Source organism: Hyla sarda, chromosome 4 (genome assembly GCF_029499605.1).
Source record: "Hyla sarda isolate aHylSar1 chromosome 4, aHylSar1.hap1, whole genome shotgun sequence".
NCBI classification, from domain to species: domain Eukaryota; kingdom Metazoa; phylum Chordata; class Amphibia; order Anura; family Hylidae; genus Hyla; species Hyla sarda.
The window spans coordinates 120,174,954-120,202,575 of NC_079192.1; the positions used below are offsets into that span (position 1 = coordinate 120,174,954).

Below are 27,622 nucleotides of genomic sequence, written 5' to 3' on the forward strand. Positions count from 1 at the left end.
ATTTACAAAAAATGACCCCCTCATACAGCTGTCTATAAGAAAGTTATAGGGGGGTAGAATAGGGCAAGTTTAAACATATTTACTTTGTTAAAAAAAATTGCTAGACGTGTAACCATGGGTATACTATAGGATACAGATGGGGAATAATAAACTAATTCTGTCATTATATTTCTTGAAAACAGAGAAAATGAAAACTACTATATAGGCAATACATGGGAACATGTTTACAGTCAGTGGGACACATTCTCTGTGACACTTACTGAACAAGAACCTGTGAAAACCTAGACCTTTGACATCTTTAAAACACGTCTATGTATATGTCCTCTAATCCTAGGTCACCACCTGTGACATTTTAATCTAAGAGCCTTTTAGGAGTCACTTTTTTCCCATGACACTTTCACTTACTACTAGGTTTGAAACATCAGGTTTTATACATCTACATTTTTGTTGTTGCTCTAAAGATCATTCAACCGGTATGAACACAAAAGGATTTATAGGCATTATATTACACAAGTCAAGAAATGTATAATGATGGGTATTAGCATATGCTTAATCATCACATATAGAATATACCGGGACGATTTATGATCATGGGTATTAGCATATGCTTAATTCTCACATATATAATACACCTGGAGGATAAATTTCTAAGTGTCGCCCTTTAATTTACAATTACCTCTCAAATGCAGTCACTATTAACTGCTATGTTAAAGGGGTATTCCAGGAATTTATTTTATTTGACTATGCTACAGGGGCTGTAAAGTTAGTGTAGTTCATAATATAGTGTCTTTACCTGTGTGTGACGGTTTTCTCACAATTCTTCTGTGATTTTCACTCCAATATTTATTTTTATAAGCTTACAAAATGACTGTTATCTCAGATTTTTCCAGCTTGCAATGCGGCCGAGACCTGACTCAATAGTCAGCTGATGACAGGGAGCCTGTCTGCTTCAATGGATGGAGGGATCGCTTGGTGGGAGTGAGATCAATCTGCAACTAATGTAACAGCTGTAGGCACCCTGATTGAAAACCACAGGTTCATTTATGTTTCAATGGGTGGGGTGGCTGTTGTGTGGGAGAGAAGAAAATGGAATTGTGGGATTTGTAGTAAAAAAAAGAAAAGTCAAACAGGAAATACCAGTTCACAAAAAGCTAACCACAGTGTTCTGGTAATCTCACAACATAGCTATTTAGCCCCAAGACAAGCACAGATCCTTCCTAAACATGTCCATTACTGTCTGCCAGGTACGTACTAAAATCACCATATGGTGGATAACCCCTTTAAGATTAAAATAACTAAGTGTGGACTCGGGCTGCAATGCGGGGTAGATGCAGGGCAGATGTTATGGCCCAAGGGGCAGATGATATTAACCCCTTCTTTTCGTGATGCCAGGGCGTGGTATAGCCATAACCACCCGTAGGTAATACTGCTGATCCTGGGTTAGGCAGGGGCAATGAAGACACCATCGCCAGATAAAGGATAACGGTAGCTTTACTGAGGCAAGACCGGTGATATAGTCTTCGCAGTACAGCCAAATATCCCAGGGAGGTGACCAGTGACACATGGGGACCTCACAGGCTTGCTGGGATTTGCAGTAGTTAGACTGACTTTAGTGCAAGCCACAGTGACTACAGATAGACTTGACTTGACAGAGATGGTGACAGATAATAAGATGACTTGACTTACTGATGACCGACTTGTGGCTGCAGGACTTGAGGTCCCCAATGCTCTGAACACCGACACTGGAACAACTTGACTGCAATGCACCTCAGCATACAGCAGAAGAGAGAGACTGCAACACCTTCCCTGGTTATATAGAGGGGCTGTGCAAGGAGCCCATAGGTCACTTGTGGTGTCACCTGGTCACTGGAGCCCTCTTGGTAACAATCATGTGGTACAAACATTAAAGCAACAGTACATTAAATGGGGCAAATGGGGATTCTGCCTGACAGGGCAGGAGGACAGTACGGGGTCACATCATCCCGTACTGGGACATCACATAAGTATTACGATATCAGAGACTAAATGCTTCCACCCTAGGTAGGGCTTTGTTTTCTAGACTGGCAAAATAGTTTTGAGTGTACATTAGAGTTTTGAGGTAACAATGAAACTGGAACAGTTTGTTTTATATTATACTACTAAAACACAGTAACGCAATAACAGTAATTAGGCAATACATTTGCATTAAGAGCAATTTCCTGTGAACTGAATCTCTCCCTTTGGCTATACGTGGAGCCAGAGTATTCTGGGAAACCTCGAACCAAAAGTCCTCAAGTGACTTTTTGTTATCTGTTTCTATTTTCAGATTTTTTTTTTCATCCATCTTGCCTGAGCTCCTTTTAAAGAGGTACTCCGGTGGAATTTTTGTTTTTTTAAATCAACTAGTGACAGAAAGATAAACAGATTTGTAAATTACTTTTATTAAAAATGTTTTAATCCTTCCAGTACTTATTAGCTGCTGAATACTACATTGGAAATTCTTTTCTTTTTGGAACACAGTGCTCTCTTCTGCAATCTCTGTCCATTTTAGGAACTGTCCAGAGCAGCATATGTTTGCTATGGGGATTTTCTCCTACTCTGGACAGTTCTTAAAATGGACAGAGGTGTCAGCAGAGAGTGTTCCAAAAAGAAAATAATTTCCTACGTAGTATTCAGCAGCTAAGAAGTACTGGAAGGATTAAGATGTTTTTTATAGAAGTAATTTACAAATATGTTTAACTTTCTTGCACCAGAAAAAAAAAGTTTTCCACCGGAGTACCCCTTTAACATTTAGAGATATGCTTTACAGCAAGACCCAAAGACATGGAGCTGAAGGGGAACCTATTCACTAGAATGGGAGCGTTCCCTAGGCATGCTCTGTGACCTGTGCAGAGCTCATTGTGCAGGAAGGGGGGAAGGCTGAGTTCTAATTATTACTTACTATGAATGGCCTGATCTCATCTTATCTATATACTGGTCATCTTTCACTGTAAAATTGTCTGTACAACAAGAAAAAAATGTGGTTTCAAATGGGATGAAATGCTCAACCCCAAATGCATTTGTGCAATTATGCTGGGGGAGCAGATACTGTGCTTGTGGTCTGTTGCTATGGGCGATCCCCAGCATAAAATGCATACAATGGAGGATGGCTGCAACAGACTACAAGTGCCACAATGATATCCTACACCCGATGAAAAGTGTGGATGTGTACCCTATTGAATACTAGTAAATTTAGGTGCACTACTGTGGAAGATGTAGACAGTAACATATGACTAACCCTCAAAATGATGTTAAAATTGAGACATTCGCCAGTATATCCTTAGATGAAGGACATACCTGAGCCCGCACACCAACGCCAAGGTTTCTCAAGTGGCAAAGTGGCAGGACCTAACACTAAACCTACCTGTGCCATATGGGCAATACCAGGAGCCAGTGGGCAATTACGGCAGCATTAGGTCTGACTCACAGCTTGCACCCAGTTCACTCCAGTGTGGCTAAGCACTTGTAGTCTGCTGCAGGCATCCCCCATTATATGCATTTCATGCTCCCCCAGCATAAATGCACAACTGCATTTGGGGTTGAGAATTTCCTGCCATTTGAAACCACGTTTTTTTCTTGTTGTTAAAATGTTGTACTTGGAGGTGTATAAACTCCAAATCTAATGTACCTCAATCATTATCACAGGCAGCATTTTGGTGCACCTGTGAGGCCGGCAACATATCAGCCTTCTTGGGTGGGGCTCATAGCCTTCCACCCTCCTCCCATTGTATGTGTGCTCAGCCACACTGGAGGTAACTGGGAACAGGCTGTGAGTCGGACCTAATGCTGCTGTTATTGCCCACTGGCCCCTGGTATTGCCCATACGGCACAGGTAGGTTAGTGTTAGGTCCAGTGCCACTTGAGAAACCTTGGTGTTGGTGCGTGGGCTCAGGTATGTCCTTCATATAAGGATATACTGGCTAATGTCTACATTTTAACATCATTTTGAGGGTTAGTCATATGTTACTGTCTACATCTACCACAGTAGTGCACCTAAATTTATGTTATATTGTCTGTACTAAAATGTTTTTTCTACCGAGGCTTAGTAGCCAGAATGCAAACTGGAGGATTTCAGTATTTCATGATAAAAATAGTAAAATGAAAATTAGAAAAAACATCACAAAAAATTACTTAAAACAAGTTTATAAATATATTAATTTAAAGAAAAGGTCATTTTTGACACATTCCCTTTTCACAGACAGATATTATTGGGGAAGAAAAGAATCAGGCATGTTGACATTAAACTGCCTGATCCTTTCTTTCTCAGGAAGATACACCTTCGACAGAGGAGTCTAGCAGCTACTTGCTCTTCCATTTTTCTATTCTTTCTGGATCTAATAAAGATCTAATAGAATTTAAATAGACAATCTTTACCTCATATTACTTATTCAGATGTTTGCAGTTATCAGTGGAGATGGGCTTTAATTATTAAACTACCTTTGGAATCTACATCTTATTCTGCTCAATTATAAATTAATTCAAAAATCCAATTAATCTATTTACCATTAAAGAATAATGTGATCAAGATAATGGAAATTATTTGATGTTCTCTCTTTCAGCTTAATCAATGCCGACTTCTGTGTGGGATCTGTATGTATCGCATTTGGAGGAGTTCTGGGCAAGGTTAGCCCTGTGCAAGTGATGCTGATGACTCTTTTTCAAGTGACCCTCTTCTCTGTGAATGAATTCATTCTTCTACATAAGCTACATGTAAGATACACATCTAATTTCCTATATCTACATATGTCAATCTGAAGTAACTATTTATAAAATTAATTTGTTAAAAATCCTGCCTCTGCCCCTTTAAAAAAAAGACTACTATTATTTACAGAGTCACTTGATTTACTTATCATGGACTGATACAAATATTTTAATATATTGTGTTGGATACAATCACACAGTCAGACATGTCAACTAATAGTTTCATTTTCAGCTACTGTTACTACATCCTGATGCTCTGAATGTAAATGGGTTTACTGGAAGTTTTAAAAGAATTACAACAGACTGGAATTTGTTAATTTTAAAGGAGTATTCTGAGATTTTTATTTTTTTATTTTACTATGCTACAGGGGGCTGTAAAGTTAGTGTAGTTCCTAACATAGTGTCTGTACCTGTGTTTGACGGTTTTCTCACAATTCTTCTGTGATTTTCACACCAATATTTATTTTTCACAGCATACAAAATGACTATTGTCTCAGATTTTTCCCAGGTTGCAATGCGGCCGAGACCTGACTTATTAGTCAGCTGATGACAGGCAGCCTGTCTGCTTCAATGGGTGGAGCGATCGCTTGGTGGGAGAGAGTTCAATCTGCAACTAATGCAACAGCTGTAGGCTCCCTGATTGAAAACAACAGGTCTTTGAATGGATGTAGCTCATTTATGTTTCAATGGGTGGGGTGGCTGATGTGTGGGAGGGAGGAAAATGGAATTGTGGGATTTTTAGTCAAAAAAAGAAAAGTCAAACAGGAAATACCAGTTCACAAAAAGCTAGCCACAATGTTATGGTAATCTCACAACCTAGCCATTTAGCCCCAAGACAAGCGCAGATCCTTTCTATGCATGTCCATTACTGCCTGCCAGGTACGTACTAAAATCACCTTATGGTGGAGAACCCCATTTAACCTCCTGAGCGGTATTCCCGAGCGTGACTCGGGGTTAATTTTCCCTGCTAGGATCGGTAACCCCGAGTCACGCTCGGGGTAGAATTGCAGAGTTCCCGGCCGGGCTGCACGATATATCGCAAAAGCAATGCGATATAGCGATGCAGCCCCCGGGAAAACATGCGATTATCTGCTCGGGTCAGCTCCGTTGCGGGGGCCGGCCAGAGCAGGTAAAGAAAAATACTAAAAGTCAGTGTTTCCCTACCAGGGGGCCTCCAGCTGTTGCAAAACTACAACTCTCAGCATGCCCGAACAGCCAAAGGCTGTCCGGGCATGCTGGGAGTAGTAGTTTCACAACAGCTGGAGGCCCCCTGTTAGAAAAACACTGAGCTAAGTGTAAAAGGAAGAAGTAATAAAATAAAAAAATACTTTTGCTCACCTAGTCCCGGTCCCTGCAGATGCCGTTCCCCTCCGTGCGGACCGGGGTGTCCTCTCTTCACTATTCATCTTCTAGGACCTTTCACTTTTCAGCCAATCACAGGCCGCAGTGGTGTAAAGCCTGTGATTGGCTGAAGGGGAAAGGACTTGTTCTGCAGGAAATACACTAGGTTTGAAATCTGCAGGCAAACCCAGTGTATCCTGCTGCAGGACAAGACAAGGTGACACAGGGGGGGGGGGGGGGTGGATTGGATGTGACAAAGGGGGGAATGTGTCAGGGGGGGGGGGGGAATGTGACAGGGGGGGGGGAATGTGACAAGGGGGGGAATGTGACAGGGGGGGGAATGTGACAAGGGGGGGAATGTGACAAGGGGGGGAATGTGTCAGGGGGGGATGTGACAAGGGGGGGAATGTGACAGGGGGGGAATGTGACAAGGGGGGGAATGTGACAGGGGGAAGAATTTGACAAGGAGGGGGGAGAATGTGACAAGGAGGGGGGAGAATGTGACAAGGAGGGGGGAGAATGTGACGGGGGATGTGACAAGGGAGAGGGGGAATGTGACAGGGGAGATGTGAAATGGGCGGAGGGAGATGTGAAATTCAGTTAAAAAAATTGTACCGCTTTTGGTACAAATTTCCAGACAGAATCATACCGCCAGGGAGGTTAACTTTAAACTACCAGAAAGCCCTGTTAACTCTAGAAGAGACATGTCATTTAAAAGAACGAAAAGTGTAATGTCCGTGTATCTGTATTTTGCATTTTTCTGCTTTAGGGCCCGTTCTGACATTATGTTTATGTCTGAACAATTTCTGCGTTTATTCTCCCTGGTTTGGGAAGAGTTAACCTTTCAGTCCTTCAGCACTGGGAGTGTATATAAGTGCTGTTGTGGGCTGGTAATTTTACCTGTTACTGTGACCATGTTTGCATTATGTTCACTATGTCTGTCTGAGCCCATGTATGCTGAGTTTTAATCATGGTTATCTGTCCTGTCTGATATCTAGATTTTAGCCTGCTTTGTTTTAGTACCTTTGTCGGGTTTTAGTATTCTTGTATCATTCTGCATATGCTTTATGTTTTCTGAGTCTGTATTTACACTGTGCATTTTGTCAGTCCTGTTTTGACCCTTGTCTGATCCTGGATCTCCTAGGATAGAATTCTGTTCCAAGCCTTGTGCTAGTACGTCTATCTAGGAGTGAGTTAGTCTTGTGTCTGTACCTGTGTTTGTTTATCTTTAGGATGTTTGTTTCCTCCTAGGCTAGTATCCTGTTCACACAGTGTGCCCGCTAGCTAGGAACCTTTTTGGCTTTAGTATTGATGCCCCTTCATGCTTGGAGTGGCGTGTCTAGTGCGTTCCTTGTTTGGAGTCCAGTATGAACAGTGCTCTTGATTTCCTGACCTGTTTAGTGTTCTGATATTCAGTTACCCTGTTCATCCCCTACATCTTCTGATTTTGTCTGCTGTATATTTATCCTCATATCTAGTCTTGTTCATATTATCATAATTGCCGTTATTCTTGTTCCTGGTTCTTGAACTGTATGTTAGTATGCTATATCATGCCTGGTATATCTGTTTGTAGCTTTGTGGTATTCCCGTTATGTTCCTGACTTGTTTCCCAACATTTAAAGTTTTGTCTGTTTTGTTTGGCTCTCACGCCCATGCACTTTAGCGGGTCCGTCCTCATGGTAGTCGATCCGTCGTTTAGGGCAAATGGGCAATAGGAAGCGACAGCAGTTGTAGGGACAGTTAGGGCTCAATAACTCCCTGTTCCCTGCCCCGCTATCATGACAAAAGGTACTGGTCCCATGATTAAATACTAACTCACATACTAGATAGTTCTGTTACATACTTCTTATAGTGCCTTCAGACATTCTGAGAAGCAATCAAAGTGTGTCAACAATTTATAGACACAGGAAAATATTTTCTAAATGCTTCCAATTGAAAATTCAATATTTATTTGTCAGACAACTCATTTATATGATAAAGGTGATCTGAGATGAACCTCATGGCATGGTAGGTTAGTTTACAATAATATCAGTGGGAGATGATATGTTGTCCCTGCAAAGTTATTAGAGGATAACTCATTCCCTAAAACTAATTACAGCACTAAACTGCATAGGATGGAATAGTATAAATAGGGTGGAGGAAAGATGCGCCAATAGCTAGGCTGGTTATGATTGGGATCTGATTTAAATGGCTTTTTTTTAGCACTGGGAGTTGTTTGTCTACAAATCAATAATTCTTGACAACTTGTCAAACATGATATTGTAATGTTTTGTATTACTTTTTTTTTAGCAACAATAAAACTTTATAATGTTTTACACCTATGGTGTAATGAAGAAAAGTTATTAAACATAACAGCTGTTAATACTAGAGGATGGATTGTCCCTATGGCTGTGTTTACATGTGCAGGTTTTTAATTGCAATCATGAAATACAAATCTAGAAATGAATTTGAAAATAGAAAAAGCTTTTCCTTTATATGTGTCCTCCATGATCTGTTCCTGGCTTTGTAATCAATAATTGCAATTAAAAACCCGAACATATGAACACATCCTTGATAAATCTCTTTTGAACAATTACAAGCCAATTATAGGGAAATAGTTGATTTTTTTTAGTTTAAAATTCAACTAAAAGATTTTTTTTTTAATTTTTTTGCAGTGATCTAATGTGAATCTTTATTTTGATCAACATAATTCTAAAGTATTTAAGAATAAATTTAAATGAAGTTTATAATGTATAGCTATTTATAGCTGGGGCCGTCGCTACCTCAAGAGTGGTCCCGATTAGGTAGCAGCTGGCCAGGATGCCCCGAGATACAGGAAGGGGGAGCTCATTCTGTAGATGGTAGTAGCGCAGCAAAGCAGTGTACAGAGTAGCAGAGCTGAAATGGTGTTATAGTAGAGCTGAGTCTGTAGACCAGCAGAGCTGAGAAGCAGGTGCAGGCTTGATGAAAGCACAGGCATGGTCAACAGTCCAAACCATACACTGGAAAATCAGCAAGGTACCAAGGAATAAGACAGAGGCAATGCCCGGAGAACACTGACCAATTAAGTTACAGAGGGCCGAGCAGGATCACAGGGGGCGGAGCATCAGTGGTAGAAGCCAGCGTCCGGAAGTTTATTGTTCAGAACGCTGTGCGGGCTTCCGTGTTCAGGGCCACCCGTCGTGACATCACGCCCACCCCCTCATGACATCACACCCGCCCCCTCGTGCCATCATGCCCCCTTCCTATAGACTTTCGTTGAGCCCGCACACAGCGTTCGGAACAATAAACTTCCGGACGCTGGGGAACGGAGCTCCGGAAGTAGGGCAGCGGAGTACCCCTTTAAAATATACCATTAAAATAAGTTATAATCCAGTACTCCTTTAGTTGAGTAGTAACAATGTCCTAAGAGAAGAATAATAGTTTTTTGATCATCAATCAATGGATAGATCATCAATAGAGCATCCAAATGGTAACATTGCTTATATGCCTGTCAAGAGTCTCAATTTGTAGCAGATAACATAATAAAATATTGTTGTTTATTCCACAGAATGTAGCACCCGTATAAGCCGAATACGTAGAATTGTCTGTAGAGTAAAAAGATAGATGGTGAGGCGCACCTGCTCACCCAGAATTCTGTCTATAAACACAGTCCTCTATGGGAAAGGTTCAGTGCTCCTGCACTGCTCATTTCAGCGATGTGGATAGATATTCAAATGAGCAGCCTGGTCCTTGTCTGCCTATGGTTAGGCACGCAAGTCGGTGTGGCTGGGAATCGCCTGCAGTTTCTCTTTGAATAATAGAAGCTTCAGCTTGAATGTTGGTGTAGGCAGCTAAGCCTCAATTCTTCCCAACAGTGTGGATAATATGAAATTGTGTGGCATCTTTGTGGAATCGATAGCATGCACTTGGATGATGCGCACTTTGATGTCAGACTGTACGTGCTGTGGACATCTCGGGAACAGTAAATCAGAGTACTGGTATTACTGTGTGACCATTGCATAAGGCTGGACCCTTTCTTCAGCATCGAAATGTACTTCACAGCAAACACAGTGTGACATCTAAGTGCACATTATCCAAAATTTACAATTATGTGCTAAATAATAAGACTAGAGATGAGCGAATCGAAGCTGATGAACACAAATTCGTTATGAATTTCAGGAAATATTCGATTTGCAAGGAATGCGAATATCGCTGTGATTCTATTGCGCGAATCGCTTCATTAAACTCCATTTACTGCGGTGAAGGCTCCACGGCATCTAAAATGGCAGATCCACATGTCAGTACATGGGGCAAGGAATGCTGGAAAGGCGGGAAGGCGAGGCGGGAAGGGAAGTAGGCCGGATGACCCTGAATCACATGCAGGATGCAGCCTATCAGCAGTCAGTCACCCCTGTGATGTCACAGCCCTATATAATCGGCAACCATATTGTGGCCAGACACTTCATTCATTACACTGCAGAGAGATAGGACGGACAGCCTGTATGTGTGTGTGTTACAGCTGAGAAAAGCACAGTCCAGCAGCGTTTAACATCCTCCTAGCCACATCAGCGTTTTCGAGGACGGAGAGCATTGTTTTTTTCACTGAAAAGGATTTTTACTGCAGCTGCAGGCATTAACCTCCCAGTTAGTGTTGAGCGGCATAGGCCATATTCGAATTCGCGAATATTCGCGAATATATGGACGAATATTCGTCATATATTCGCGAATATTCGCATATTCGTTATGTCCTAGTTTTATTTTCGCATATGCGAATATTCGTGTATGCGAAAATTCGCGAATGCGAAAATTAACATAAGTGAATATTGGCATATGCAAAATTAACATGTGCGAAAATTCGCATATGCGAAAATTCGCATATGCTAATTTTCGCATATGCGAATTTTCGCACGCCAGTCTCACATAGTAGTATTACAGTCTTCTTTACACTACACAAGCTGGAAGCAGAGAGGGATGATCACTGTGATGTGTACTGTGAAGAAAAAAAAAAACAAAAACAATATTCGTAATTACGAATATATAGCGCTATATTCGCGAAATTCGCGAATTCGCGAATATGCGATATTCGCGAATAATATTCGAATTGCGAATATTCGCGAGCAACACTACTCCCAGTCACTTTCTTTGGCATACTATTACAGAGAGGGGCAGATAGCTGTGCGTTGCCTCACACATTTCAACAAGCTGCCTCAACTTCATAAACCTTAGCAGAGGAGGCAGGAATAATTTTTAAGCACAATTCAGTGTCTTTGTTCAACAAAAAATTATCTGCTGGTTATACTAGTCTGTAGACGGTATAATACACAGCAGTCCATTCCTAATAGTCTTTGACAGAGTACAATTTTGGGTATAGTACACAGCACTGTTGTGTACTGCTGGTGTTTTACAAATATACATTTTTTTTAAGGGTACTGTAGCGCATTTTTCTGCCCTCATAAGTGCATACCACATACGAACATCTAAGTAGTGTACTATTTTTTACCTGTTAATCTGTCAAGGGCCTACATACTATGAAAGGACAGAAAAAAGTAATCACCGGCTGGTGTTTTACAAAAATACTGAGTTTTTAGGTGACTGTAGTGCATTTTTCTGCCCTCATCAGTGCATACCGCATATGTACATCTAAGTAGTGTACTATTTTGTACCTGTTAATCTGTCAAGGGCCTAGATGCCAGGAAAGGCCAGCCAAAACTGCACCCCTGCTACTGTTCTAGACAAATACAGCTTTAAGCTTAGTGAAGCGTATTGTACTCCCCTCTAATATGCACTAAGTATGTCAAGCAGAGAAGTGCTAGTACGTGCACAGAGGAGTGGCAGAGGCCTAAATCCTTCAGGTAGAGTTCACAGCAGACTAGGGGCGAGTTGCAGCAGGAGTCGTAGTGAGAGGCCTGAGTTCCCGTTTTCAGCTAGCGATCATGTCTCGACCAGCAACCCATCTGCTGTCGTTGACTGGTTAACACGGTCATCCACTTCATCACAAGTGACATCTGACACCCCCAGTCAACAGTCAGTGGGTTCCTCAGACACAACCCTCAGTTGGCATGGCCCGGGAGCAGTCCCTGTCCTCCCATGGCCTCAGTCCTATGCTGTTCCCTCCCCTACAGAAGTATCTTATGCTGTGGGTTCAGCTCCCCTATTCACTGAGGACGATCTAATAGAGGACAGTCAGCAGCTACTGCCCTGCCAAGAAGTGGAGGAGACATGCGCTGCTTCCTCCGCTAGGCAGGCAAGTAGTGATGAGAAGAGTGACGTGGGAGGCGGTGTTGCCAGGGTTCAGGGTCCTGAAGCAGACACTGTTGAGGAACCTGAGGAGGACATCAGTGACGTGCAGACACTTGTTGATGATAATGAAGCCGATCGCAATTGGAGCTGGGTGCAGAAGGGGCTTCATCCTCATCAGAAGAAGAGAGTTGCAGATTCCCCGTGATGCAGCAGCAGAGCCAGCAAGGTGGTAGCATGGTTGGCAGTTAGCATGGTGGCAGAAGTGGAAATTCTGGAGCCAAACGTGCCCGGCGGAGACCACCTGCTTTGTGGTATCCTACCTTCCCGGGAGTTAGCGGAACAGGGGATCCTGGAGACGGCGGAAGTAGCAGTCAATTAGTGCAGACTGTTGGTGGGAAAATCAGCTACTTGGCGGTGCGGCAGTTTTTCATCAAGCATCCGGAGGAGGTTCAAATAGCCACATGCAAGATATGTCATCAGAAGATTAAGCGTGGCCAGGATCCCAATGTTGGCACCACGGCCCTGTGAAGCCCAACATATGCTTCCCCACCATAAATCCGCCTGGGAGAACCGTAGCTCCGATGTAGTGGTCCAGCCTGCTGCATCACCCACTGGCACGCCGCCTTCTCTTTCTGCCAGCCAAGGCTCCTCCACCTCAGCCGAAGGGAGCTGTGTGTCATACCCTCCTTCTGTCACCCCAGATGCTCCTCCTACTTTTGGTCAGCCATTCCGCCAACAATCCATCGGTGCCCACTCATCCAATGGCGAAAAAGCTGCATGTGCTCCTGTCTAAGTTACTGGTGCTGCAGTCTCTCCCTTTTCAAGTGGTGGACTCTGCACCTTTTAGAGTAATGATGGCTTGTGCCGAGCCAAGGTGGAGGGTGCCAAGCCATCATATCTTTGCGAAGAAGGCAGTACCAGCACTGCACAATTTTGTGGAAGAGAAGGTGTTCCTGTCCTTGAGCCTGTCGGTGTGTACCAAAGTGCACAGCAGCGCTGACGTCTGGAGCTGTAACTACGGTCAGGGACAATACATGTCCTGTCCTGTACAGCCACAACCCCAACTTGGACAGGTCCCGCCGCTTCCTCCTCCACGCTCTCAGCCTGTTGGTCCTGTGACAGTGTGCGATTCTGCCTCCTCATCCTCCACCGTGTCCTCAGCCTTCACTGCCCAGACAAGTCTCAGTGGCCCTTCTGCATACCATGTGTGGAGGGCACGGCGGTGTCACACTGTTCTTCACATGGTTTTCCTTGGCGAAAAGAGTCACACAGGGGAGGAACTGATGAAATTAATTCGTAAAGAAATCGGAGCATGGCTTACTCCTCGAAAACTGGAAATGGGAACCATGGTGACTGAAAACGGGAAGAACATCTTGCATGCGCTGTGACTGGGAAGGCTGAGCCATGCGCCCTGCATGGCACACGTGTTCAATCTGGTTGTGAAGTAGTTCCTGAAGTGTTACCCCCATTTTCAAGACATCCTATCAATAGGAAGGAAACTTTGCATGCACTTCAGCCACTCGTACACCGCAAAGCACACCCTCCTTGAGCTGCAGCTTCAGAACGGTATCCCACAACATAGTCTGTTTTGTGAGGTTGCCACAAGTTGGAATTCCACCCTCCATATGTTGGACCGACTGTACGAACAGAGAAAAGCCATCACGAATTCGTGATGATCTAAGCGGATAGGGGTACTCCCTGTGTAACTTCAATGTGAACCAGTGGCAGCTCATACGTGACACTTGCCGTTTGCTCAGGCCCTTTAAGGAAGCCACATTATACGTAAGTCGCCAGGATTACGGGATAAACAATGTCATTCCACTGCTTCATTTCTCACAACATGTGTTGGAAACAATGGATGGTCATGGCACTGGAGACGTGGCGCCTACATCTCATGGCCACATGAGCCCTTTGGGGGCTGAACTGGAGGAGGAGGAGGGGGAGGGGCACAGTGAAGCACAGTTTAGGTTTCGCCAAATGGGCGTTTTTTTCACGTAATTTGACAGGAGAGGAGGAACAGGAGCAGCCAGAGGAGCTATAGGGTTATGAGGAAGGCGAGAAAGAGGACCCAGACACACCTTGGCAGTATGCAGTGGAGATGGAGGCAGGGAGTCCCTCCGAGCCACTTGAACAAATGGCACGATGCATGCTCACCTGCTTGCGTAGTGACAGCCGAATTGTCATCATTCGGCAGCGGGATGACTTCTGGATCTCCACCTTATTGGACCCTCGCTACCGCCACAAAGTAGGGGCCTTTTTTACACCCACTGAGAGGGAGGACAAAATGACCTACTACAGAGGCATCATCCATCCTCTCACAGGTCTTATTCGAGGGCCCCCCCCTGCGCTCACCTTCCACTGCCATGGCTGCTGGGGAGGGGTGATATGGCAGGAGAGGTACCAGCTCCATCAGCAGAAGCCTGAGTCTACAGTCACTGATGAGTAGCTTTCTTCACCCGCATAGTGAAGCAACTCATCAGCAGCAGGTAGACCTGGAGCAGGACCTGAACCAGCAGGTGGTGGCATACCTTGCCCATGCCAACACATCTTGAAAATCCGCTGGACTTCTGGGCAGCCAAACTGTGATTTGTGGCCGCAACTAACAGAGTTTGCCCTGGAAAAGCTATCCTGCATGGCCAGTAGTGTGCCATCAGAGCGGGTGTTTAGTGCGGCCGGGGCCATAGTCACCCCAAGGAGAAAAATGTGGAGAGGCTGACCTTTGTGAAGATGAATCAGGCATGGATCCGCCAGGATTTCCAACCACCAATGCATGATGCACAAGAGTAGATTGACCATGGTGCCACACCAACACTTCACAAATATGGATAGTGCCAAACAGATTTAAGGCGGTGCTCCCCAATCATAAACATCAGACCTTTTTTCACCCACCTTCGTCACTGGGTACTGGTATTGCCACTCACCGCACCACTCTGTCACCGAGTCACTTTCAGGACTCCTGATGCTGCTGCTGCCACCTCAAGGCTGTCTCATTCAGCCACTATATGGTCTCTTCTCATGCTTCAGCCAACTCCAGGCTGTGTCATTCAGCCACTATATGGTCTCCTCATGCTTCAGCCACCTCCAGGCTGTGCCATTCATCCAAAAAATGGTTTACTGATGCTTCAGCCAGCTCCAGTCTGTGTCATTCAGCAACTACATGGTTTAGTGATGCAGCTGGGCCTAGGACATTACCTATACATGTTTATGGTAGCACTAGGTACCATACATCTTCAATGGAAATTTCAAAATTAATCTTTTATTCTTAGAGATTGTGAGGCCCTACTGTCTCCTCATCTGCCGCCAACTCCTGGCTGTGCTTTTCATACACTATATGGTCTCCCCATGCTGCCACAAACTCCAGGCAGTCATTCAGCCACTACATGGTCTCCTCATACTGATGCCACTTCCAGGCTGTCTCATTCAGCCACTATATGGTCTCTTCTCATGCTTCAGCCAACTCCAGGCTGTGCCTTTCAGCCACTATATGGTCTCCTCCTACTGATGCCACCTCCAGGCTGTCATTGTGCTGCCATGTGACATGTGACTCCTTGTTAGATTTGGTCCTTTGTACCCAAGTGCCAGGACTGTATGGTCTCCTCATGCGTCAGCCACCTCCAGGCTGTGCCATTCAGCCACTATATGGTCTCCTCCTACTGATGCTACCCAAAATCTTCAGTTTAAATTTCAGAATTAATCTTGTAATCTTAGGGATTGTGAAGCCCTAGTGTCTACCCATGCTGCTGCCAACTCCTGGCTGTGCCATTCAGACACTATATGGTCTCCCCATGCTTCAGCCAACTCCAGGCTGTATCAATCAGGAAGTATATGGTTTACTGATGCTGCTGGGCCTGGGAATAAAAATGTTGTTATGGTAGCACTAGCTACCCAAAATCTTCAGTTTACATTTCAGAATTCCTTTTTTAATCTTAAGGATTGTGAAGCCCTAGTGTCTACTCATGCTGCTGCCAACTCCTTACTGTGCCATTCAGACACTATATGGTCTCCCCATGCTTCAGCCAACTCCAGGCTGTATCAATCAGGCAGTATATGGTTTACTGATGCTGCTGGGCCTGGGAATAAAAATTTTGTTATGGTAGCACTAGCTACCCAACATCTTCAGTTTACATTTCAGAATTCCTTTTTTAATCTTAAGGATTGTGAAGCCCTAGTATCTACTCATGCTGCTGCCAACTCCTGACTGTGCCATTCATACACTATATGGTCTCTTCATGCTTCAGCCAACTCCAGGCTTTGTCATTCAGGCAATATATGGTTTACTGATGCTGCTGGGTCTGGACCTGGACCTAAAAAATGTTTATGGTAGCACTAGCTATCATAAATCTTCAATTTCAATTTCTAAATTCATCTTTTAATCTTAGGGATTGTAAAATCCTAGTGTCTACTCATGCTGCTGCCAGCTCCAGGCTGTGTCATTCAGCCACTATATCATCTCCTCATGCTGCCAACACCTCCTCACTGTGTCATTCAGCCACTATATGGTCTCCTCATGCTGCCAACACCTCCACGCTGTGTCATTCAGACACTATATGGTCTCCTCATGCTGCCAACTACTCCACGCTGTGTCATTCAGCCACTATATGTCTCCTCATGCTTCAGATTCGCCGCAAAAAAATTCGGATAGAACCAAATTTTTTCAAAAAATTCGGGGAATCGGCCGAATCGAATTTTTCAAAAGTTCGCTCATCTCTAAATAAGACATTAGGTAAGACTTCTCCCGAAAAAGACTTGGGGTACTGGTGGACAGTAAGCTCAACTTTAGTGATCAGTGCCAGGCAGCAGCTGCCAAGGCGAACAAAGTCATGGGATGTATCAAGAGAAGCATAGAGGCTAGGGACAGGAACATTGTTTTTCCTAGTCACTAGTCAGACGACTTGTGGAGTATTGTGTCCAATTCTGGGCACCTGTATATATAAAAAGGAGATGGCTGAATTGGAGAATGTGCAGAGGAGGGCGACAAAGATAATTAATGGTATGAGAGGATCACATGACCAAGACAGGTTATCAAGCATGAGGTTATTTAGTTTAGAGAAAAGACATCTTAGGGGCAATTTGATCACAATGTACAAATGTATGAATGGACAGTACAGAGATCTTTCTAGTGATCTTTTCTTATCTAGGCCAGTAACCTTGATGAGGGGGCATCCTCTACATCTAGAGGAAAGAAGGTTTCACCATCATCACAGACAGAGATTGAGTGAGACTATGGAACTCTCTGTCACATGATGTTGTGATGTCCGAATCAATAAACAAGTTCAAGGGGGCCCTGGATGTATTTTTAGAGAGTGATAACATTAGAAGTTATGGATACTAGATTTATGGGGATAGAATGTTGGAGCCGGGAAGGAATTTTTCTTCTTATGTGGCAATTGGCATTAGCCTCATGAGGGTTTTTTTGCCTTCCTTTGGATCAACACAGTAGGGTTTTAGATTGAACTCGATGAACTCTTGTCTTTTTTCAACCTTACAAGCTATGTTACTATGTAAGTGTGCGCTATCTATTCCACGAGGACAACGCACAGTGTCATATTATCCACAATGTGTGGAAGAAAGGAGCTGCAGCCGGCTTTACCAACATTCAAGCCACAGCTTTTATTAGCCGCAGAGAAACCACCGGCAATTTCTGGAAACACGACTTGAATATCCATCCCCATCGCTGAAGTAAGCGGTGCAGGAGCACTGAACCTTTCAGATTGAGGACTGGGTTTACAGACAGGATTCTGGTTGAGCAGGTGCGCTGCACCATCTGTCTTTTTTACTCTACAGCAGATTCTACTATTCAGCATATATATGGGTGCTACATTCTATGGAATGAACAGCAGCATTGTTATTATGTTACCTGCTACAAATTGAGACTCTTGACGGGTATATGCAATGTTACCATTTGGATATTCTATGCATGATATATTTTTTCTGTGTACGGATTGATAATCAAAAGACTAATATCCTTCTCTTAAGGACATTGATACCACTTAACAGATAGGGGATAACATCTCTGATCGCAGGGGTCCAGCTCTATTATTATTTTTTAAGATTGTTTAGTATTTATACCTAGGGTATTGGTGTTGTGTGTCTTGTAGTTGGGACACCTAAACCATTTGTATATTATTTTTTCTATATTTTAATACAATTATTGATTCTTTTTACCCCAAATGGTTTCCTTATATCCATGACCCAAGCGCTAATAGTTTTTTTTTATTTCTGTTGCTTTACCTTTTTAAAGGGGTTCTCCGGTGCTTAAACATCTTATCCCCTATCCAAAGGATAGGGGATAAGATGTCTGATCGCGGGAGTCCCGCAGCTGGGAACGCCCGTGATCATGCACGCAGCACCCTGTTGATAATCAGTCCCCGGAGCGTGTTCGCTACAGGGCGGGCGGCGTGTGATGTCAAGCCTGCGCCCCCGTGCGACGTCACGCTCCGCCCCTCAATGCAAGCCTACGGGAGGGGGCATGATAGCTATCACGCCCCCTCCCGTAGGCTTGCATTGCGGGGCGGAGCGTGACGTCACACACCGGCGCAGGCGTGATGTCACATGCCGCCCGCCCTGTAGTCGCCCGTAATCAGACCCGGAGCGAACACGCTCCGGGGACTGATTATAAACGGGGTGCCGCGTGCATGATCACGGACGTCCCCAGCTGCAGGACTCCCGCGATCAGGCATCTTATCCCCTATCCTTTGGATAGGGGATAAGATGTTTAAGCACCGGAGAACCCCTTTAAGACACATTGGGTACGGGTGTGTATTGGTCAGCCCGATCAATTTTTTGGTGTGTATAAGTATATAAGCCTCTCCTTATTTTCTCTTTTTTTGCTCTATTTTATACCAGCTTCATACAGAGATGTGACTAAATGACAGTGCCATTCATCGGCCAAATATAACTTTCATAATGCACATAGGCTATGCATCCATAATACCACTATATAATTCTCAAATTTTATCAATATATAGTAACCAAATAAGAGCTTCATACATAACTTAGTCTCATACCACTGCTATATGATATTTAAATAATACTGCTATACAATTCATGTTAGGATTTGTGGTCATAAGCCCTGGGTGAGAGGTTATCAATTGTGCCTTCTTAAGCATTAATAACTGATGCACTCATCCACCCCTGGGGTTTCTATACAGTAATTATCAATTGATATTTATATTTTGTTAGGAGCTTTTTGCCCTTATACACCAGCAGCTAATACTGTACAGTGATGTCACCACTTAACATCTACAGCAATGCTAATATGGTCAATTCAACATAAGATCTTTGTGCAAAGGGCAATGGCTTGGGTTGGCAGTGGCTGCTATTTTGTTCATTTTGCTTCTTTGAGCTTCTGCTCCAGCTATTCCAGTGGTCCAAAACTGGTCAGTATTTAATATTATATAATAAGGAAGATGATTTCTAAGCTTCATGAATGCCCGGCCTCTTTACTGTTTAACCACACAAGGGCCCTATAACAGACCTCTATGCTCTCTAGTTTTTTCTTATGAACTGTTAAAAAGTTCCTCATTAGCTGACCCATATTAAGAACAATGTCAGATCAGACTCTCCATTGACTCTATCACTAGGAATACCAGCATAACTAACAACAAACAAGCAATATATATTTTTGCACAATCTTTTCATATCTTACAGTATGTAAAGTTGATATATAATTTTTATATCTCATCACAGGTCATTGATGCTGGTGGCTCCATGACCATCCACACATTTGGGGCATATTTTGGACTGACAGTTGCTTGGATCTTAAACCGTCCAAAACTTTTACAAAACAACCACAAGGAAGGATCAACGGCCGTTTCCGATCTGTTTTCCATGATTGGTGAGTTGCTTTGTTCCATATGACATGAGAACCTGTTGGAATAAGTGTGCAGTCTGATCTATGGGCATCATGTTATAGAGCAGGAGATGAGCAGATTGATATGCAGTTTGTTCTGGGTTTAGTAGTCCAGTGGGTGGTCCTAATTAGTGACTGACAGCTATCTTTGTACGCACACAACTAACTAATGGGTCCGTCCACTGGACTCCAATGCATGAAATAAACAGAGACTTAAAGGAGTACTCTGCTATAAACATCTTATCCCCTATCCAAAGGATGGGGCATAAGATGTTAGATGGCGGGGGTCCCCACCGCTGACGACCCCACGATCTCGACTGCATCATTCGTTGCACGGAGCGAACTCCTCTCTGTGTCCGATGACTGGCGATGCCGGCCACCACTCCTCAGCGCTTTTGTTCCATTGTGCCTGGGCTGCCAGCATCTAAAAGAACAAACCGGACTCATTTGCCGCCGCTTCCTCACTGCCCTGGCATAACCGCTCCAGTCCTCTGCTGCTGTCTTCTTTCTGGTTGCCCATGGTCAACGTGTCACACTACTGATCAGCATATCACAGGCTGCAACAATGTCCTGCCAAAGCAGCAGTGCAATGCATTGAGCACCTTCGACCAGTGCATACAACCAGTGCACACAAGAGTATTTAACATACACAGTTCCATGGCATGGCTTTACAAAAAGGGATTCTACATTTACTGCCTACAAGCCTTAGTAAACACATTCAGTGTATTTTCCAGAACAGACCCATTAATTTATTCAGACTACAGACTAAAGACCAAAAGTGATTCAGATTTAAGGCAAAATCACAAGATGCCAAATTGCAACATCCCAATATGTTAGGCACCTCCAGGCTAAAGCTACACTGTTATATGTTTTAAGTGATGTTAAACTTAGTCTTGAGTTACACGGCAGCACAGATGTGATGACTTTCATCCTTTGTGTTAATGCAGGAACCCTGTTTCTTTGGATGTATTGGCCCAGCTTTAATTCAGCAGTATCGCATCATGGAGATGCCCAGCACAGGGCTGCCATTAACACATATTGCTCATTGGCTGCTTGTGTTGTGACAACTTTTGCCATTTCCAGCGTGGTAAACAAAGATGGTAAATTAGCCATGGTAAGTCCCATGTTTTAACATTTTTTACAGCGAAGTCTAAAGTATTATTAAACTGGCATTATATAAGTCACATTATTTAAATATATAATGAAACATGTAAAGCATGCCACGTACACATCGTAAAAGTTTCAGCCAAACCCAACAAATTTGGAAGGCCTAGCTGACCATCTAATGTGTATGGTGGCCTCCTGACTCTTCCCCCCTGACTCTTCCCCATGGCAGATATTGGGAGAGAAATTGGTCGGCAGGTTGGGTTTTAACTGCCATTTTTTTTGTTCTTGTGGAGATAAGCTGCCACCAGAAGAGTTTATTTAGAATCTTGGAAACTTGCCAAACATGCCTGTGTATGTGAGGATTAAAAGAGATATCTGTCAGCTAAATGAACTTTCAGCCAAGAACTATCTTATGTGCATGCCATCTTAAAGAGGTATTCCCATCGGTTCAATCATACCTCTATGTTAGAGGGCACAGCATAAATAGGTTTGCAATTCGCTTAATTTAGCAAACTTGCCTGGCTCTGTAGATATCTCTTTTTATCTGTCTCTTTCTCTAATTGACTACTGGTTGCCTGGAATGCCATCCACCAGTTCTGCTCTATAACCAGTGGTGACATCACTCCCTGAGTGGCAGGATGAGCTCCTGAGAAAACATCAAGGTCCCTGCTCAGCTTTTCTATGCCCATTCATCACAGCTGCAGGCATAGTACTTTAGCTTAAGATATGTCAGACACAGAAACAGTTGACCTATCTCTAACCCCAGCCTGTCTACCAGCAATTCAAAAGGTATAAGTAGACAGCAGCAGCAGGGAGAGAGGTAATCAGCCAGATGAGAATACCCCTTTAATATTCTACTAATACACAATGAGGCCGATTCATGACCCTTCTGTTTCCAGTCAAGTAGTGTTGGTAATCAAAATAATCACTAAAATCAGGGTCCTGTTAAAATATCTTATAGTATAATTAAAATAGCCTTAAATGGTTGTTATACCAGTGATGGACTTCTGACTAGTCATAAAAGTCAAATCAGTGGAGATTTGTCATCTATGAGAGGTTTGTCAAGTATGAGAGGTTCACGATTTCTATTTCAATGGATTGCTTGTGCTTGATCAATGATCTAACTTTAATAGTTCAGTTTGTATGTGCCCCTCACAACAATAAAGATCTATTGGATGAATTAGGCATGTCACCAGGTCACATGGCCACTATAGAGCTTTAAATGGAGTAAACAAGAAAAAAAAAAAAATTTTGGAAATGGGTAGCCAGTTTGCAAGGTGTGGCAAAAGCTTAAGACAATGAATATTGTGTATGAAGCTGTGCTGAGCTGCACCCATTCTGACTCTACTTAATAATTACATTATGTTGAAATACCACAAACCCAAACAGTGATTTACTTTGCTTCAGGTTCAATGAGTTCCCCTTTACAAAATTCAACTATTACTACAACATAACACAAGTGTAGAAAAAAATAGACATGGCTGCACATCCACATGTTGTAGGCTGATCTATTGCTTATTAGCAATATGTACAAGCCCACTTGACACTTTAAAACCACCTGATTTAAAAGGATTGTCCAGCAAAAGAAACAATCTGTGTCAGCAGAGAGCACTGTGGTCATATAGAAAAGAACCATGCAACTTTCTCTGTAGTATACAGCAGCTGATAAGTACTGGAAGGATTAAGATTTTTAAATACAAGCCATTTACAAATCTGTTTGACATTTTGGCACCAGTTGATTTCACAAAAGTTTTTTCCACTGGAGTAACCCTTTAAGGACACAGGGCATTCATGTACACCCTGCGCCCACCCCACTTCAGCTCCTGAGCGCGCATCATAACTGGATGGTCCTGGCTGTGGACCCATGGCTAATACTGGACATCGTTGAACAGGGTGTTGCCCTGCATTACTTCTTTAGACACTGCATCAAAGTTGGTTGCAGTGTCTAAATTTTTTTATCCCGGTTAGTTAGTTGGGCTAATCAGGACACCAGTTGCGGTGAAATTGCTGGCTGTCGATCGGCTGAGAGAACAGTGGGAGGGCCTTTACCTGCCTCATCGCTGCCGGATCGGTGAGTACTCACACATCCAAGAATATGGAAAAAGAAAAAAAGCTATAGGGGTGAGAAAGGCAATTTTAAACATACAAATTTTTGTAAAAATTTTTTCATTTTTTTTTAAATAAACCCAATATGAATTGAATATCGTTGTAATCGTATTGACCTACAGAATAAAGATGATGGGGGACATTTACTAATCTAGTCTATTCTGGGTATGCTTATAGACCAGCGTATGTGGTAGTCTCCTGTCTATTGTGCTCCTAATTTATCAAAGGTCTCACAGCCCTTGATAAATTCTGTGCTCAGACTTCAGGGTCTACAGCTTAAACTGCATTTAGATCTGCTCCAACATGGTCTGACATTTCAGCGTAATTTGGGCAGATGCGACTTGTCGCACAAAAGTTGCACTTGATAAATTTAGCACCAATGCATTTTCCAATGCATTTCCGTCTAAAATAGACTTGCATGCATCATGTTCTAAAAATCCTCTACAGCAAAAGTCTCAGAAAAGTCACACATATTTAGACTGCGACTTTCTGTGTGTCAAATTTAGACAGGAAAAAACAGTCTAAATCCTTTGATAAATCTCCCCCAATGTGTCATTTTCCAAAAGAATTTTTTTTTTTTGAGGCAAGTCCCGACATTAAAGCTTTTCATTCTTTCTGATACATTCATGTTGGAGAAAGTGGAGCAATCCAATGTTAATTCCAGAAAAATAGACTAAGGGTTGGGTGCAGCTAACTTTTCCTATATAGAGCCGAGGTTACTGGAAATTGACTCCAACACCCTAGGAGTAAGAAAGGCAATAATAAAACATGTAATATTCCAGTCTCCTAGGTTATATATATATATATATATATATATATATATATATATATTTATATATATATATATATATATATATATATATTTAGATTGTACATAAATAATTGTTGGGAGAAGTGAGTTACTAAATAGCCGCAAATAGTAACTCACTTCTCCGAACAATCTGCCGATACAGGGATTTGTTGCTGTATATCTTGTAAGGATTTCTCCCTGGGGATAGCTCTGGGATCGTCCTTGACAGCGCCACAGGACACGTTTCCACTTCAGTCAGCAGGCAAACAACAGTACTTTATGCAAGTCTGGCCGCTTGCCAGCTTTATTAGACAGGTTGCAGGATAAATAAAAACATAAGACAGGAACAAACAAAACTCTAGGCCCTCTAGTCACTAACTAAACAATACAGCATGCCCTGACTATCCACTGGTGGCCTTTTCCCAGCCAGATAAACTTATACCTCCTGCAACCTTCAACTCACTGTCCACACACAGCGTTTGCAACCTCTTGCTGTGTGCCTCGTCCACACTTCCTTGTTGGGGCCACTCACAGCTCGGGCTGTGTGTTCCTCACCAGGACCCCTGTTTCCCCCTAAATCCACCTTGCTGTCTTCTGGGGAGATCCCAGACTACACTGTCGGACTTCCCCTTTCTGCTACCTCATTAATTCTGCCACAGGTGGAGGTTTCTCCAGGGTTAGCTTGGGAAATACACCCTTCCCTTGCCACACTGTCACAATCTACAGAGAGACGTTGAACATTCTCTGGATAGTAACTGTATCAGTCTATGTATTTTTAGAAGAGCCAAATGAGTTTTAGGCACAGATTATCATATTTAATCACAGCATTATCACTACACCATCGCTGTGTCCTAATACAGAGAATCCCTCTGCAACTGTCTTGCACTAGGACGTGAGGTCCCAGCATGCCTTATATCAGTTTATCTATCTATCAAGATCTATCCGTTTTGTCTGTCACTCTATAAGTGACAAGGTTGCATTATTGACATTACTATAGTGGTCCTAGCCATTATACTTATATTTTATTATATATATCTTGCTATTTTATCCAATTTTATTATAGGTGTGTCACAAGGGCCCTGTGACACACTCTAATTAGGTATATTATATTATTTATCGTTTATTAGTATTACATTTTTAAAAAATATTTATATATAAAGTTCTAAGTCACAGTTAAAAGACTTAAATGGTTTATTAAATATTTTACTACCCCTAATAATTTAGAGGACTGCATTGCTATTTCTTTAAATGGGCACTTATGTACTACAACATATCTCTAATATAGATTAATTTTTTTTCCCTTTTATTAAAAAAGTGTATTTTACATTGGAAAACCAGCCACTAGGCGTCTCCTGCAGCCTGCCGTGACGTCACGACTGAATTTGGACCGATGCCGGACAGGCAATCGATCCTAATTCAGTCAACCTGCGCTCGCTCCCTGCCTGTCAATCAGACAGACGAGAGCGAGCGCTGTGAAGGCCTGGGCTGGGCTCATTGGCTGCCTGGCATCGCAGCTGCCTCATTGGCTGCCTGCCCCCGACATGTACAGTATGGAGGCAGCGCGGCACTGAATCTCAGTCCTGTGCTGATGCTCCAGGACTGTACATGTCCTGTACGGGTAAGTGATGTCTTATTTCACTTACACATACTTTGTTTTGGTACCGGGTCTCGGCGGTGAGCACGGTAAGTGGGCGATGCGCCTATACTCCTCCTGCCTGGATGACACTACACTGCTAAACAGGGAGGAAAAGACCCCAGAGCAGCCTGTCGTGCCATTGGCCACTCATCTATGCATTCTCCCGGCAGGAGTGCGGCATAGATGAGGTGAGGGCGGAAGTTGACGCCCAGCTGGTGTCAGTGACGTCACGCCTGCTGGGGAAGTCAGCTTCCTGCAGAGGTAAACATACGAGCAGAAGATGAGCCATTTGTTTTTTTTTTAAGGCAGGGAGGGGGTTAGGGATAGATTAGCAACAGGTCAGGAAAAAGGAAAAAAATACAGGTGGTGGGAGCTTCTCTTCAATATTAAGTACAATCCTAATAATTATATATATATATATATATATATATATATATATATATATATATATATATGGAATATTACTTGATTTATCAATGTTAAATCCAACTAATAGAGCACTGAATCCCTTGCCTCCCTTCAAACAGTACATGATCAAATTCTTTCTGCCTTCACCCTCAAAGGAGCTCATTGCCTGTACAGTTTACTATTAAAATCTCTGTGTAATGAGCCCCACCTAGTGGTGGCTGTAGGGACAGCCATGCATGCTTCTTGAAGTAGAAGCCCCTTGGTGATCTTATGTGGCATAACATGTATCCATGTATTACTTTATAACAAAGGCCAGACTTATTTATAAAGTGTTTTCCTCCCAGGTACATATCCAGAATGCAACGTTAGCTGGAGGGGTAGCAGTTGGAACAGCAGCAGAAATGTATCTGTCACCATATGGATCTCTGATAGTTGGGTTCATATGTGGTATAGTTTCCACCCTTGGATTTACCTACCTTTCAGTAAGTTATATTGTTTGTTGCTTTTATACTGCCCTTATATTTAAATATAAGGGCAATAAATGTGTGCATCATGGACTGAAACAATGTTTTTCAAAGTCTTAGGGTATGTGCTAAAACTAATAAATGTGGCTATAACCTACTATAGGCCCATGCTGTACCACCACGTACCTCTGATTTCAAACAAATACATACCATGCAGCATCATATATCATATTACACAGGTATTCCTGCTTAAATACCATATGGTGGCATACTGCATGTCTATGAATGAGTTACATCAAAATTGAGAACAATATATTACCACTGTTAAACAAGGCAGCCAAATGGAAGCAGTATACTAAAAAGTGGAGCTCTATGTAACAATAGAGCAATATACATTTAAAGGGATATTCACACAATAACAAAAAGCATTCCCTATCCATAATACATTTATGTCAGTATATGTGTGAGGCCCTCTTAAACCTATTTGACTGATATAACCATTGCTACCGACAACTCCGAATCATTTGTTTTAAATTGAATCGTATGTATTATTGGCTCCAACATGTGTGTAATTTGTTATTGTTACCCTTGAGGACCATAACGTAAATGTACGTCATGTTGCCCAAGGACATAGCACACCATGACATACATTTACTTGATGAACATGAAGTAAGCTACTATCAGCAGCCAGGACCTCGCCACTAATGGTGGACATCAGTGATCATGCTGATGCCCATCATTAGCTCTTTAGATGCTGTGATCAATACTGATCACAGCATTTAAAGGCGTATTCCAGGAAAAAAAAACTTTTTTATATATATATCAACTGGCTCCAGAAAGTTAAACAGATTTGTAAATGACTTCTATTAAAAAAAATCTTAATCCTTTCAATAATTATCAGCTGCTGAAGTTGAGTTGTTGTTTTCTGTCTGGCAACAGTACTCTCTGCTGACATCTCTGTCTGTCTCAGGAACCGCACGAGTAGAAGAGGTTTGCTA

At 42.8% G+C, this 27,622-nt stretch overlaps 1 protein-coding gene across 1 annotated transcript in view; it reads left to right on the forward strand.

Moving 5' to 3' along the window:
• RHCG (Rh family C glycoprotein) overlaps nucleotides 1–27,622 on the forward strand; it is a 132,854-nt gene that overhangs the window by 84,458 nt on the left and 20,774 nt on the right. The window contains exons 3-6 of the mRNA XM_056569253.1: nucleotides 4,578–4,728; nucleotides 19,951–20,098; nucleotides 21,061–21,227; nucleotides 26,505–26,642. Coding sequence (XP_056425228.1) covers nucleotides 4,578–4,728; nucleotides 19,951–20,098; nucleotides 21,061–21,227; nucleotides 26,505–26,642 — 604 coding nt within the window. The remainder of the gene's footprint in view (nucleotides 1–4,577; nucleotides 4,729–19,950; nucleotides 20,099–21,060; nucleotides 21,228–26,504; nucleotides 26,643–27,622) is intronic.